Source organism: Lutjanus erythropterus, chromosome 23 (assembly GCF_056507025.1).
Source record: "Lutjanus erythropterus isolate fLutEry1 chromosome 23, fLutEry1.hap2, whole genome shotgun sequence".
Taxonomy (NCBI): Eukaryota; Metazoa; Chordata; class Actinopteri; order Lutjaniformes; family Lutjanidae; genus Lutjanus; species Lutjanus erythropterus.
In genome coordinates, this window is record NC_139339.1 from 5,845,673 (window position 1) to 5,860,610 (window position 14,938).

At 42.0% G+C, this 14,938-nt stretch overlaps 1 protein-coding gene across 1 annotated transcript in view; it reads left to right on the forward strand.

The window, feature by feature from the left end:
* LOC146305548 (pyruvate carboxylase, mitochondrial-like) overlaps positions 1–14,938 on the forward strand; it is a 399,577-nt gene that overhangs the window by 71,602 nt on the left and 313,037 nt on the right. Inside the window, exon 10 of the mRNA XM_084711698.1 lies at positions 5,184–5,302. Within this exon, the coding sequence (XP_084567824.1) occupies positions 5,184–5,302 (119 nt within the window). The remainder of the gene's footprint in view (positions 1–5,183; positions 5,303–14,938) is intronic.

Genomic DNA, 14,938 nt, shown 5'->3' on the forward strand with positions numbered 1-14,938 from the left:
TTCTAGCTCCGAAACAATTTTATCTTAAATTAATATTGTCTGTCACATTACAGACAAACAAAGAAAAAAACAATTCAGGAGAATTCTGCAGATTTTTGTTCTGGGTCGTCGCTGAAAACCGTGAAATCCCTGAATGAGGAAAGAAGGAAGAAACAACATCATAACATCATACTGTGGGTGTAGTGCTGTAAATGAATCTCCACATTTTTTTTCTTGAAGTGAGGAAATATTCACCTTCAATCAGTCTTCTTTTTAAAACCCTTGAAAATGGCATTATCACTAAAGCATGTGGCCCTGAACAGGCAATTTCTTTCCCCCCTTTGTTTGTTTTTTTCCTGGTTGCTTTCTGCAGACTGGCAGTTGCAGCGGAGAGACAGAGAGCGAGCACTCATGTGGACCGACTGTAATATTCTCGACACGATGAAACTGTTCATTACATTTGATCGTGTGGTCAGTTATTGACTGAGGCAGTGGTTCCCAAACTGGGGCCCGGCCTCCCTGGGGGCAGCAGCACATGATGCTATCATGCTGAACTTTATTTAACAAAAATTCAACTTGAATCATTTTTCATCAGTTGCTTCCCCAGTTATTGTTAATGACTGATAATAATTGTGGGGTCGGGTGCGTGTGAACTTTTTTCTGGCGGGGGCCATGTCAGAAAAGGTTTGGGAACTGCTGGACTAAAGTAAACAAACTTGCCACAGCAGTAGGGGCAGATTCAGTCATTGTAGGGGCAAACATGGGACCTTGCACATCCCCTGTTCTACCACTTTTTCAATCCTTCAGCTCCTCTGAATTGTGGTATGGCAGCAAATACTTCGGAATAGGCCAAGCAGCCTCAGGGACGGCAATGAGATGCCATTTAAAGGAAAGACATAATACATTACCAAAAACTTAAAATAAATATTCTTAATCATAATGAGGCTTTTGGTAGCTTGGTGCTTAAGGCAACTGCCAATCTTTGCCTGATAGTAAGTCCCCTCCTGCACTGTAGGAACAATGTTTAAATGACGTCAAACAAAGCACAATATAAGTGTGCGTCTGCAAACATGCACGTAACATAGGTTGTATAAATAACTCTACAACTCTATAATATAGCTGTTTAAAACATATTTCATATACGATGGTAGTTGTTCTGTGTGGTTGACTGGAATATAAACAGTTAATATTAACCTTGAAGGTGTAGGTGTTTTGTTTGTACATGCAATGTGTGTGTGTGTGTGTGTGTGTGTGTGTGTGTGTGTGTGTGTGTGTGTGTGTGTGTGTGTGTGTGTGTGTGTGTGTGCATTAGTGAATTTTGCAGGTAGGTTAGATTGTGTGCTCTGTGTGTGATTCCCATTAATGAGACACTCTAGTAGAACCTGCGAGGAGCCACAGATGACATAAATGGGACTAATTTCTCTCTGCAGAGAAAACTTTCCCAACTGATTGTCTCTGAATATTTTTACACAGATGATTTTACAAGATTACAGTGGGTATTAATACATGTGTTTCATGTGGGTGTGTGAACTGTCTGCGCTCCTGATCTGTGTCTAATTTCCGCTGGAGGTGAGATTTTTTTTCCCACCACAACTTAATTATACTAGTTATGTGCTTAATAAGAGGCAGACATGCTGTGAGCAGGTGTTGTTACTCAGGTGAAATATTTGTTTGAATACCTGTAAATTATGCATGATAGATTCTTCATTGACTGCATCTCCAAAACATTTTTTTTTTTTTAGCTTTTTTAGGTTGTTTTTTTGCTTATTTAGTTGCCAACTTCTAATAGCTGCAGTTTTAGCTCAGGGCCATCTTTGTCTCTGCAATCCATCCCTCTCTTCCTCTGCCCATTTGATTGGTTTGACATTTCCGCTTGCCAAATGTAGGAAATCAAAGCAAACCTTAAGGCATTCGGCTGGTTTGACAATTAAAGACTAAGCATGCTTTTTTCTTTTTTTTTTTTAAAGACAGGCGTGAAGGAATTAGTTCAGGTTATTCACTTCGTCCTGGTTTGTTCACCAGCTCTGATTTCCACAAAATGCTCACAACATTACAAAGAGGGAGGGAAGAAACCAGAATCGCTGAACTGTCATCGACTGTTCACGAGATAGTTTTTAGATTTAGGTGGTGCTGTTGCTTTTCCCGGAGATGTTCACATCTGTGCCTTCTGGGATAATTAGATTTGCTGTTTTGCAGCTTGTGTTTTGGACATTTGATTGCACGCAGCCGTCTAATTTAATTCCGATGTTTGGATGTTGTTTTCCTCCAGTACTTCCTTCACTCCAAACATGGGTACTTTTCGTAATACGGCAAAGCTTTGATTGTAGGAATAATCAGTTGATGTGGCTGAGTCTGATCTGAGGAACTTGAGCCTTTCTGATTGGTTAAATTGGTGAAAATCAGATTGCTTTGCTCAAATCATCCATGTAATTTGTGAAAACCTGCCCAGACTCTAAATTATAATGATAATAATGTAATAAACTTTATTTATATAGCATTTATGTTGCAATTACACTCTGCTTGCAGCTCCCACTGGGCAAAATTAAGCTGGAGCTGAGACGACCCACAGTGGAGTTTTGAAGGATATGGAAAACGCTGCTGTGTTAGTCCGCTAGCATGCTAATTTTCCCTCACAATTATCATGTTTTCTTCTGAATGGAGGCATGTTCGATTTCTAACAGAAAAAAACAACATTCGGTTGAGGATGATTATAAGTTGAGAGTGCTGAGATTAAAAAGAAATGTATTTAGTCTTCAAAAATGAGTCGCACACAGGTGCAGCGTGAGATTGAGTCACACTCCAGGAAAACATTGCATAGAGATAACAGCTTTGTGTGTCGGGGCGGAGGAAAAAAAAATATGACAAATAATGAAAAGGCGACCACAGTTACAGCCATGATTAAAAGTTAAAGCAGCATTAAAATCTAAATGGAAATGTCCGGTCATCGGTGCATGATGAACACGTATAATTAAAACTGAAAGGAACATTCTGAGTTGATAAGAACCCGCGTCTGAAGTGGTGGCCAGAGATTGGATTATGTTTTCTTATTGTGTAGTAAATGGAGAGTAAGCAATAAAAGTAGCCATTGAATTGCTTTAAAAGGTATAAACAGCCCTACATTGTGTTTTAAATGGTACATGTGTGCACCACAGAGCCAATTAAAGCGAGAACATTTTGAGAAAAACATCAGACTAAATGGAAGTCCTACATCAAAGAAGCAGTTTGTACCTTTTTAGAAGCTTGTTGTTGCGCTGAATATCAAGATTTACTATCAAGAACAACAGTAATGATCCATGTGCCTCTAATGAGAGCGGTTTCGGGTGCTGTGATTTGCTGTCGAGAGCCGTTTCCAGACTCAGATTGGTTAAACATTAACGTCCAGCACTAGCTATTAACTTGAGGAAAAATGATGAAATGCATCGACCATGATCATGTTTCTAGATCCATTCAGCATGAGTGTTTAGTGTTGGCATTGAACAGTTTGCAGATGTGATTGTGGACGTTCACCTTGTCTGATTTTTGTTAGCTTAGTATTTATCTGCCATTCTGTTTCTCTGTATTGTAGTTTTACCATTTGTCATACTATTTCTGTGTGCGCTATCAATTGCATGTTTATCCGTCCTTGGAGAGGGATCTCGGCTCTTTTTGCTTCAGTTGTGGAGGTTTTTTTTCTGATCCAAACCTTATCCAAAGGCTCCAAGGACAGATGATGTATGTTTTATGTTGTAGAATTCGTAGCATCCTTAAGGGCAAATTTGATAATATAAATAAAATTGTCTAGAGTAAGGGTTTAGATAGATTTATATATATGTATATATATATATGTAAAGTTGAGATTATTTTGTCACAGTCGGGGCTCGAAATTAACTTTTTCCCCTCAGTGTCCCGCAACTGTTCCAAATTCCACTTCCAGCCGTCCCAGTCTGAGCAACCATTGTCCCAAATTGATGTTTTTTTTTTAATTTCTCCATAATAACATAGTTTAATAAGTTTCTTTCAGCAACTCTTATCATCATTCATTTTCTCGTTCTGGTCCACCGTGGGATTTCTGCTAGCTGCCTGCACTTAAATCTGAATAAGAAATTAAATCACTCTAGGTGTTTGTCCACAATCAGTTTTCATTATTCTTTCTTTCTTCTCCTTTTTTTTTTTTTTTTTTACCTCTATGTATACAGGAGCGTTTCACTGAGAGCAGTGTTCTCTTTTTCAGGAACGCATTGATCACATTCACACAGCTACAAATTACCACCTGGAAGCAGCTCGGGCCACCGCTGCCGCCTGAATGATCAAAAAGAAACCAAAACGCATCACTGCAAACTCAAACCTGTTTCTGGTTGATATACAGCCATTGAAATTTACATACACGCACTTTGAACATATCTCATAGTAACAGTTTTATTTTAAACACGACAGTGTGTGTGATGCAGCGCAGGGCTCGTGCCGACGTCTCCTCACGTTTTTTTTTAAATTTGAACATCTGACAATTAAAATGATAAAGTGTCCAAGAATTGTCCCAGACACTGTATCTTTGTGTCCCATGTGCTGTTTTTATTGTGTGACACGTGTTTTCTTTGGAGCCATTTTCACCTTATTTTTATCCCAAAAAAAAACCTATTTACAGGCCTAATTTGTACGGAGGTTAACTGTGTATCAATCAAACTTTCAGGGGACAGAGTTGGATATAACGTTTGCACAGTAACACATGCAGTATGTCGTATGTCTGTTGTTGTGTGCATTTAAAGCCCAGTTTTACCACTGTGTGACGTATAGCTTAGGGACATGTTAACGTCCCCGCATCAATAACACTGAGACAAGTTCCAGTATATTTATTGTACCTGACACTGATTGTGATCATTGCGGGGGTTGTAGCTGAAAGGTAGTGGGGTGAAAACAGGCTTTTATGGAGATGAGCTTTCAATAAATCCCCTTTGATTAATGATCTAATTATCGCATTACTGGAAAATGATGAAAAATGCCCCTCCTCTCGCTTTCTACAAATAAAACATGGAGCTTGTTCTTTCCTCATTTTATGTACTCATATTTTCATGGAGAGGGGACAGGAGTTTTTTTTTTTTTTGTTCTTTTGTTGTCATGCCTCATTAAAGATGAGTGAGGGCTCCTTCTCAAGTGTTTACACAACTAGTGTTATTACTTATAATGTTGGTTCAAAGCTATAAAATTGTGCTTGTTTTTTTTTGCTGCAGGTGGGCTACGAGAACGCCGGCACCGTGGAGTTCCTGGTGGACAAACACGGCAAACACTACTTCATTGAAGTCAACTCCAGACTCCAGGTTGAACACACGGTCACCGAAGAAATCACTGAGTAAGTAGCAGATGTTTGCGTGTGTAGGAGGCTTTGGGCGGGCAGCTGCCGGGCGGATGCAGCGGTTGCCATTTTGCGTTTGCTCAGTATCATCTGTCCAGAGACAGGTGTGCGGCTTCAAGGTTAGACGGTTCCCGCTCTGGAAAAGTTGCTGAAGTAGAGAGGAGTGAAGGCTGGAGGTACGGAGGAGGTGTGGGGCAGAGCGGAGAAGATTTTTTTTACAAGACGCGGTAGAAGGGAGGCAGAACAGGTGGAGTCGGCGAGGAGAAAAGATGAGGCCAGAGAGACGGGGCGAGAGACAATAGGAACGGAGAGGAGAGGTGAGAAAGCAAGCGGATAATGAAAGATATAAATAGCATTCCGCTCCGCTGATGACCTCGCTCGGCTGAAACAACCCAGATGGGTCTCAAACTAATACACACACAAGACAAACACATGGGTGCAGGTATGAAGGGCCGTCAGTCACACCCAGGCCGAGAAATCTTTTTTTTTTGTATTTATTTGTTTATTAATAGAGCAGTATGCAACAATTACATGTCCAAAAATGAGTACTGCAGTCCAAATAGCGAGTTAGAGCCACTGTCGGTATATTCAGTAGCTTGAAGCCCTCTTTAATGTGACGGTATCGATTTTTTCTTAATACGGTGACAAAGCAACACATTCCTGTGGGATGATGGTTCATAGCGTCTAGCCTTAATAATTGCCTTTTTTTTTTTTTTTTATTGAAGCGTGCTGTCATAAGCGGAAACATGGCTCCTTTAAGGGAACAGGGTGAATGTCTGTGTGCAAGTAAAGTGACTGCTGCTGCTGCTCATAGCAGAGCTGAAAATTAAACTCTGCAGCAGGCTGTCCATGTACAGTACAGGTTACAGTGGGTCGGTTAATAAACACTGCGGCTTCTCGAGACCAAGAAAAGGCTCGTCTCGTCGTTTCCCAACAGCTGGAGAAGCGGTGGGGTTAACCCCAAAGTAAACCGAGCAGGAAAGGCTAATGTTAAGCTCATGCTAATGCTAGCGTGGTGCCTTTACAACATCTGTTCCTTTGCCATCATATCCCTTTCAGAAGTGCTGTGACAGCGCTGATGATGCACTGATCTCGGCGTGAGAGTCAGTCTTCAAAATAAAATTTGCAGCGACTGTAGGCATCACATTATTGCGGTAATGCGGCTGTCTTTGCAGCCCTATATTTCAGGCCACCAATGTTTAGAGAAACGAACCCTGTGCAGGATTTTTAACTGTCTTAAGTCCAAGTCAGGCACAGAGAAAGCTTGTATTGGTCCTTTAATGCCTCCATTACATTCCTCCATGGCACAAATGTTCAAATGATAAGAGCTGAAAGGGGAGGAAAATACCACGATGTCAGACCTGAAAGTAGTGGAACAGGTGGGTTTCTAGCAACGGCCCCATAAATCTTTGCTCAGCGCTGATGTGTGCGCACGCAGAACACTACAATTACACTAATTCATATTGGACTCCCAGCATAATGAGCTCAATTAATGAATTAAGATGACAGACTAACAAATCAACTAATGCAACTAATACAGGAAGGGGGGGGGGGGGCGTCGGTTGCATGGAGACGAAATGATTTCAGCTGTTCCCATGGCAACCGGACATGACTGACAACTCCGTCAGCCGTACTCACTCGCTGACTTGATCGTCTGGCTTCTTTCATCTCTCTTTGTCTCTCAGACTTTGTTTATTTTGCTCTTTCATACAAAGAAACTCTTTGTTCAACGTGCTGTATTTGCATTACGCCACACTGAGAGTAAATCAGCTCTGGATGAGTGAAAAAAAAAAAAAAAACCTCATCAGTAAACATTGAGCTCCTGGCGATCATCGGCTCAAAGAAGCAGCAGTCTCAACAGAAAGTCGATTTTGTTTTCCCAAACCATTAATTTGTGTTAGTTGACTCAAAATGTGACTGCTTTTAAGTATATCCTGTAAGTTAAGTATTTATGCAAGCCGTAGAGAGGAAGGTAATGTGACTGAATAGTGATGATCTGAAGGACAAATAAGACCATGTAATATTTTAAGTCGTTTTTTCTGTATAGGGCTGTCATTTTCCATGTTTTTCAGAGTTATATGCGGATGCACACCTGCTGTTTGAGTTTATAAAGTTGTGTGTTCACCCACTTGCTGCACGTTTGTGCCCTGAGTTCAGCTCAGTTAAGGAAACATGTTATTAAGTAAATAGTTTATGGATTAAAGCCCCTCGACCCTCTTCGCGCACCCACGCAGGTCACTTAACTTCGGCTGATTAGACATCTTCCCAGGACTGTGTGGGCACGTTTCCTCGCCGACTCTCCAGGTAGCTCTGTTTCTCCTGTTAAGGCAGGATATATTTCACCTTTATGATTCCATGAAGAGTCCATATGTTAAACAAATCCCCGCCCAACTTTTAATACGGCCTCATTAACTGAAGACACCTGTGAGTTAAAGTTCCAGTGCGAAGTTTACTTGTATACAAAGATGTGTGCATTCAGCGCCTCTCGCAAAAGCACACTGAGGGTCTAACTAATGATCACTTGTGTCTGTGTGTGTGACCAACAGACCTGCATATATAAGCAAGAGATAAGAGACAAAAAGGTTAAAGTTATGTTTAACTAAAACAAACCTAATGTCTAATATTTTTTTGTTTTACTGGGTTTCTTTAAAGGTTTCATGTGACATTCACTGCCACTAGATATTGCACAAGGACGCCCACATCTCACGCCAAAACAAACAGCATGTCGTTTACTGAATAAAAATGGAGAAAAAAAGAAAGTGGCATCTGAAAACACACGTGCTGCTTCAAATAAGGATCAAGATTCTGTTCTTGCATCCACTAATTCTCACTTCAAATGTTTTCAGAGACATATTTCAGTGTACGGTTTGAGAACGATTATGAGCTGACTTTGGGCTGAACGGTGAATCAAAATGTTTATTGAAATTGCTCATTTTCAAATTGGAAGAGGCGTAATATTTGTTAAACGTGTGTCAAAATACCATTTTAAACTAAATATTCTCATGCTGTGGAGATGTCCTGACCTACACATCATCTTCTACCAACTTAGAATACAGAAAATAGAAAAAAAAAAAGAAAAACATGATCATTTTAAGGTTTTTCACTGAAAATGACACCGTAAAATTATCATTCCATCTAATCATGTTACAGCATTATCAGTCAAAATAATAGCAATTAGGTATTTTTTCAGAGCAAAGCAAAGAACAGCTGTGTGATGGGTTCTTTGTTTTCAAGATAAAACAGATGATTGTTCTCACCAAATACTGTGCAGCTTTAATTCATATAACACTTTGAAAACTCATCTGTTTGAACTTTTTATGTATCATTTGAAGGTTTTTCCTTTACATTTATCTTCCAGTTTGAAAAATTATGCTGCAGAACTATAATGTGGTGGTTTTAAGGAGGCAATAATCTAGGAAGAAGATGGGCTATTTAACTATCATAAATAATGTATTTTATGTGCACAGAGTAGATATATCTACAATGTAAACGTCCCAGAATTGCCTTTCTTTTCTATTACTGCAGTTGAATGCTATGTCACATCTAATATGTTTAAAAATGAAAAAAAAAAAGGCTAAAACGGAGGATAAGGGATGCTGAAGAACTCAGGCAATATCATCCTAATATTTTCATCTAGTTGCAACTCGCCAAGGATGTCATGCTGCATTATTTGTGAGAACAAAATGAGATGAGGAAAGATCTTGACTCCACACTGCACATCAATAGATGTTCCTTTATATTCTGCCTTTGTGCCACCGCCACTTCCGCCCACCCTCCTTTTGTTCTTCTATTTCTCTACTCCTTCTCTTTATGCGCTTTCATATTGAGACAGATTTTTTTTTTACTTGCTTACACACATGCGCCGACACACACGCTCACCCTTCAGTGCTGTGCTCCCATCAGTGAGACAATAAGTTGATAGAAAGTCATTTTCATGTATTAGAGATCCCCCTCCACTCCAGTCCTGTACCAGTTTGTCATATCTGCTCCGTCCTGCAGAGAAAACCTTAAATCGGCGAGGGAATTTGACGTTTTGGGAAATTGGGGTCATTTGAATTGGCAGGAGCGTCGTAATTACTTGAATCTGGGCAGCGTCCCGTATGAAACGGCACACGCTGAAAGTTTCAGCTGTCACAAGCAACACTTTTCATTTGCACAGCTTTCATTTCAGGCTGAGGTTCAGCTCTAAGCAGCCACAGCTGAAGTATCTGGCGGCTGGGAAGAGAGCAAGTCTTTCCAACAGAAACTCTGTGTGCATCCATCTAAATTGCGGGGGCAATGTACTCGCTACAAGGGCAATGTACTCGCTACAAGGGAGCAAGTATTAAATTTTGGTGCGAATGACAAAAGTGAGAACTGTATCGAGGTTTTTACTGTATTTGAACATTATGTCCATTAGTCTTCCAGCTTTTCCGTTTCACTCGGCTGCACTCCCAATCTCCGAGGCCTGTTAGCACATTCATTCTTGTTTTTGTGCGTTTGAAACCGACTGTGTTACTAATAGACTTGTCAGCGAGGTATTTTTCATACCGAGTTGTGAAACTCCCCCTTATAAACTTTGCCGCTCATTCAACCCAACTCTCTTCCCCGCACCGTCTTTCATCACTTTCGTGTCTCCCACCTAATTCCTTTTTCATCACTCATTCCCCTCATTCCGTATTCGATTTGTTAACTTTTCTCGGTTTCCAACCTGGCTGCAGTTGAGCCCTGGCTTCTCTCGTCTTTTATCTTCATTCTCTCTGTCTTTTTCTTTTTCTCCTCCTCCTCCTCATGAAGCGTACGCACCCAAATTCAAAATAGCTTTTTTTATATGGCCACCGCGCCGGGCAGCCCACCATTGGTCTGAGTAACTTTATTCCGAACGAGCCATTCAGCCTCTCCAGCTCTCCCTTGACTTGTCATTCATTCTTCACTCCTTGTCTTTATTTCATTCTCTCAGCCCTGTTTTATTTGTTTGAGAGCTGTCATTTGCTATTTGTTTCTGACTCTCCCTCTCACCATTGCAGTGAAGTGTGTTCTTCCTCCTCCTTTGCTCTATCTGGATTTTTGGAGGAGACATTCATGCTCGCAAGATGAAACCTAAATACTTTGCTGATCTCTGTCATTTTTGGTTCAGAGTGAAACTGCAGTATTGTCATGAAATTTAGTGCAGATATACGTTTCCCACAGGCTGAAGTGTCATCATCAGGTAATCTGACTTTGTCTAATACTTGTCTAATAATAAAACAGTCACAGTTTGGTTAGGTTTTGCCGTCAATACTGCTCGGGTAGGTTAAGAAAATGATCGTGGTTGGGGTTTAACTGATGGAAGTCTTGTACATAATTAAATTAAGATAACTTAAAACTTTAGACAAGAGATTTGAACCCCAGTCTCCTGAGTGAAAGTCCCTTTGTTTGTGTTTGCCATACTTTCACCCCACCTCCTACAGATGTGGACTCTCTCGCTCTTTATACCTCCCCTGTCACACCTGTCGCCTTGCACTAAGTTGCCTGCACGTTTGACCCAGAAACGCTTGTTGTTTTGGCGAAGACCTGCAGGATGGATTGATGGAAACCCTGATTTGCATTTTCTGTCTTCCTTTTTTTTTTGCACATTTAAAAAGCTCACTTTCAAATTCACTTCATAATTTTATGACAACACAAAGTTTTGGATGCTTGCTTTGGAGCCTCTCAGACTTGACTTTGTGAGAAGTGATCACAGCGCGGACAGAAGTGAAACGACTCGAATGCTTAATACCAGGTGTGAATGCAAAGGCCATGATCAGATACCCAGATACAGATGAGATGTGAGTAACACCTGCTAATGGGCTCTTAGCCCTGTTTTCCCCTCAATTAGATGCTCCGAGGAACCGATTCCGTCACTTTGATTTTGATGTGTGTGTGTGTGTGTGTGTGTGTGTGTGTGTGCGCTCGGTATGCAGTTTGATCTAACTGTTACTAATAGGATGCTGGTTGTAGCAGGGGTCAATGTGACACACACTCTCACACACTCAGGTATCAAAGCTCTCTCTCTTTCTCTCTCCTTAATCCGTCCCCTCTTCCTTCCTCCCTTCCTACCCATCCATCTCATCCTTCATTCCTCCCTCAGGCTCCCCTTCATCTGTCTGTCCTCAGCTGACTTGCTGCATCCTCCGTCTCTCCATCTTTCCATCCCCACTTTCTTCCTCTCTCTCTCTCTCTCTCTTCCTCGCGCCATTGCCTCCTGGTCTGTCTCCCTCTTTCCCCCCCGACCGTCGTCCTTTCAGCCCCGTCAGTTTCTCGCTCTGTGTGTCTGCTGCTCACTCCGTCACTCCGGCCCTCCCTCCCCTCCAGTCTCATCCCTCTCTCCTCTTTGTCATCCTCTCCTCTCATTCACATTCATCCTCTCTTCTCTCCTCCTTGACATCTGTCGATTCATTCATCTCTCTGTCGCTCCTTGTCCTTTACCTCACCTTTGCCTCATTTACCGAGTCTCACACCTCCATCTTTTCTCTGTCCTTTTATCAACTTGTCCTTCTCTGTCCTCATTCCCTCCATCTGCCCTCTCTTGTGCCGCTCTCTTGTCACTCTCTCACCTCCGTCTGTCTCCCTTGCTCCATCCTTTCATGTATTTGTGCAGGCGTAAAAACAAAATTAAAACAACCTGAAACAAAGACTTTGAAGTAATTAAATCACTTTGCCAAAGGCAGCACAGGCAAACTATTAAGTCAAATCCTTTGTGTATTGGTTCTGATTAGCGCCTATGTCAAAAACAAGAGGAGCATTTTCCCCTTTGTGATGACGCCATATTCCAAATACAGCCTGACCAATACTGGATCTTTAATGATGCTTTCACAGATTTTCATTTAATACTAAAAGTGTGTCCCAAATCCATACTGTTAATACTACATGATTAATCGTCACCATCGCTAGTCAGCATCAGAAATACTGGTAGGTTAAACTATTCATCAATATTTTATTCATGCACGATGCCAGTTAACTGTTGCCTCTAAGATGTTGTGCAGCTGCCCGCCACTAGTCGGGGACTTGTTTTTTTAACTCAATTTTTACTGTTGCTTAGCTCCATGTTGAGTAGGGGTTTCTGACACAAGCTCAGATACTTCTGAGGTGCGTGGAGCCGCTTGCAGTGTATCAAATAGAGCGGGGCTGATGGATGCTGCCATTGTCAATCATGATGCCTGACAGTCATCGTCCACCGAGCCCTCCACGATTTAAAAGTGCCTCAGAACCAATGAATATGTATTTTAAGGAGTGTCAAAATGAATAATGCGTTTATTATAATAGCACTTTGGGTTGGATTCACTAAAGTAAAAGCAGCACATTCTGCCTAATTTGTAATTAATATCCAACATACCTAAAAATCAAAATTATAAAAGAAAGAATATAAAAACATCTATTACGATGTTTCAATATGGACATTGGGATATGCTACTTTAGTAGACATCGTCCAACCTGAAAGTCAAACAACTTTATTCTCAGAGTGACTCATTTCATCTTTGACCTTCGTCAGGGTTATCATGAAACACGTTACCTCCGAGTTGAAATCATTGTCTGCTGCTCCATGTGTAATGAACTGGGACAGACAGCCATCGTGACCGCTTTGTTTCACCACACGTCTCCATTCTTTCCTTGAGACGATTTTTTGGCTTTAATGAAGCGGCCTCTCATGTCATGCCATTAGTTTCTAACGATCAGTTGGCCAGCCTCCCCTTGAAGGCATCCATGTTGAAATGAAAAGCTCAGCACATGTAGCGGCTAAAAATTCAGAGGTGCACGAACATACTCTGCATATACATATAAACGATGTTTCAGAGTCTGCCGTCCCTCGTCCTGCTGTGGAGTCTTGTGTGTTGCATCCTGTCAGCTTAGAGGACGGTCCTGTCCGTCAAGTGCATCAGCTTGATCCATGTTGTTGTGGAGCAAGTCTCTCTGATTCACCTTTGTCCGGCCGGCCCGAGTCCTGTTTTGTCTGTTTCATTTTCCAAAACACGACAAGGCTGTTTTTTGCGCGTACATCCTCATGCTGGGGACACGATGGTGAACATAAGTCCCCTTTAAGACTGACTCAGCTATAAGACACATAGACCAAAATTTGTGGCAGTTCAACCAGACCCTGTTCTGGTTATACTATAGTTTGGACCAAGCCAGAGTCTGGTTTGTGAAACCAGGAACTGAGTTGACGATGAAGACCTCTACTTCAGTTATTTCGTTGACGGTTTCTAATCTGCAATTTTTTTGTGATCCATTGACCGATATACACCGATACTAATGAATCTGTGATGGGGCAGGAGCTTTTGGAGAATTTGCATGTTCTCCACGTGTCTGTGTGGGTTCTCTCCAGGTACTCCAGCTTCCTCCCACAGTCCAAAGACATGCAACATAACAGGTTAATTGATAACTCTAAATTGCCTATAGGAGTGAATGGTAGGTGTGGTTGTCCAGGGTGTACCCCGCCTCTCAGCCAGTGTCAGCTGGGATGGGCTCCAGCCTCCTGCGATAGATGATGGATGGATGGATTCGGATGTATCAGTCGGCCTCAGATTCAGAGTCCAAATACAAACCGCCTTGATAAAGAGAACCAACTCGCCACCCCAAACTTTACACCAAAACCAAATCTTAACATTTATTTTTCTCTCTTTTCCATATGTCCTCCCACCTTTCCTCCTCTCCCCCCCCCTCCGCCACTGTTCCCCGCACTCCCCCTTTCGCCAATGCCGTTTCTTCCTCCTCTGCCGCTCCTCTTCCCCCCACCCTCTCTGGATATCGCCTTGATTGTCGGGTAGTTCGTCTCGCTTTTTCCGCGGCGCTGCGAGCTTGACAAGGTGGTATCTTTTTGACCGTGAAGGCGTCCTCTCACTTTTCACTGCTTCTTTTGCTCCGATCTCTCGCAGCAGCGGTAATGGTTGCGTACACAAGTGTCAGTGAGGAGGCGGAATACCACAATCTATAATCAGAATGAATGCCCACACGCACAACACACACACACACACACACACACACTCTCATTCACAGATGCATATAAAAATACACCCCCGTATTCAAAAATTTTGATGTCTAAAGGCATCGACGAGGACACAAGGAAAAAACATTGCACAGGAACATTATACAAATACCTATTCATCTGTCTTCATGCATTACTGAATTCCTGCACAATGGAGGCAATTCTGTCTGATGCCTTTGAGCGTGTATGCAACTGACAAAATGTGAGATACATGCAAGATATATTTTGTCTGGGAGGCATACCCTGTGAGTGTGAGGGGGAGATGTTTGTGTATGAGACGCTTGTCTGTCTGAAAGGCATGAGCGTAAGTGTTTTTGTGAGACAGGGAGGCCGCCTCTGCATTCAACTCCAGCTCTGCCTTTGAACTTCTCCTCTCTCAAGGTTCAATTTGTCCATGATTTAGCTGTAAACGATCCTTCCTTTGTGCGTCGAGTGTGTGTTTGTCAGCGGCGGCGTGCACTCAGCTAGCATGTGTATGTGTAGAGTATGTTGCCATCAAGGGACACATTTTGTTAGATTGGTGGACAGGAGTCCTTTTAGATCCTAAAGTGATGTAATTACACCCCCAGGCCCACGCTGTGCGGCGTGCGTATAAGAACAGCGAGGGACTGCATGCCTTTTTGGCTGACACGGCACGTCAGTCCAAAGTTTCA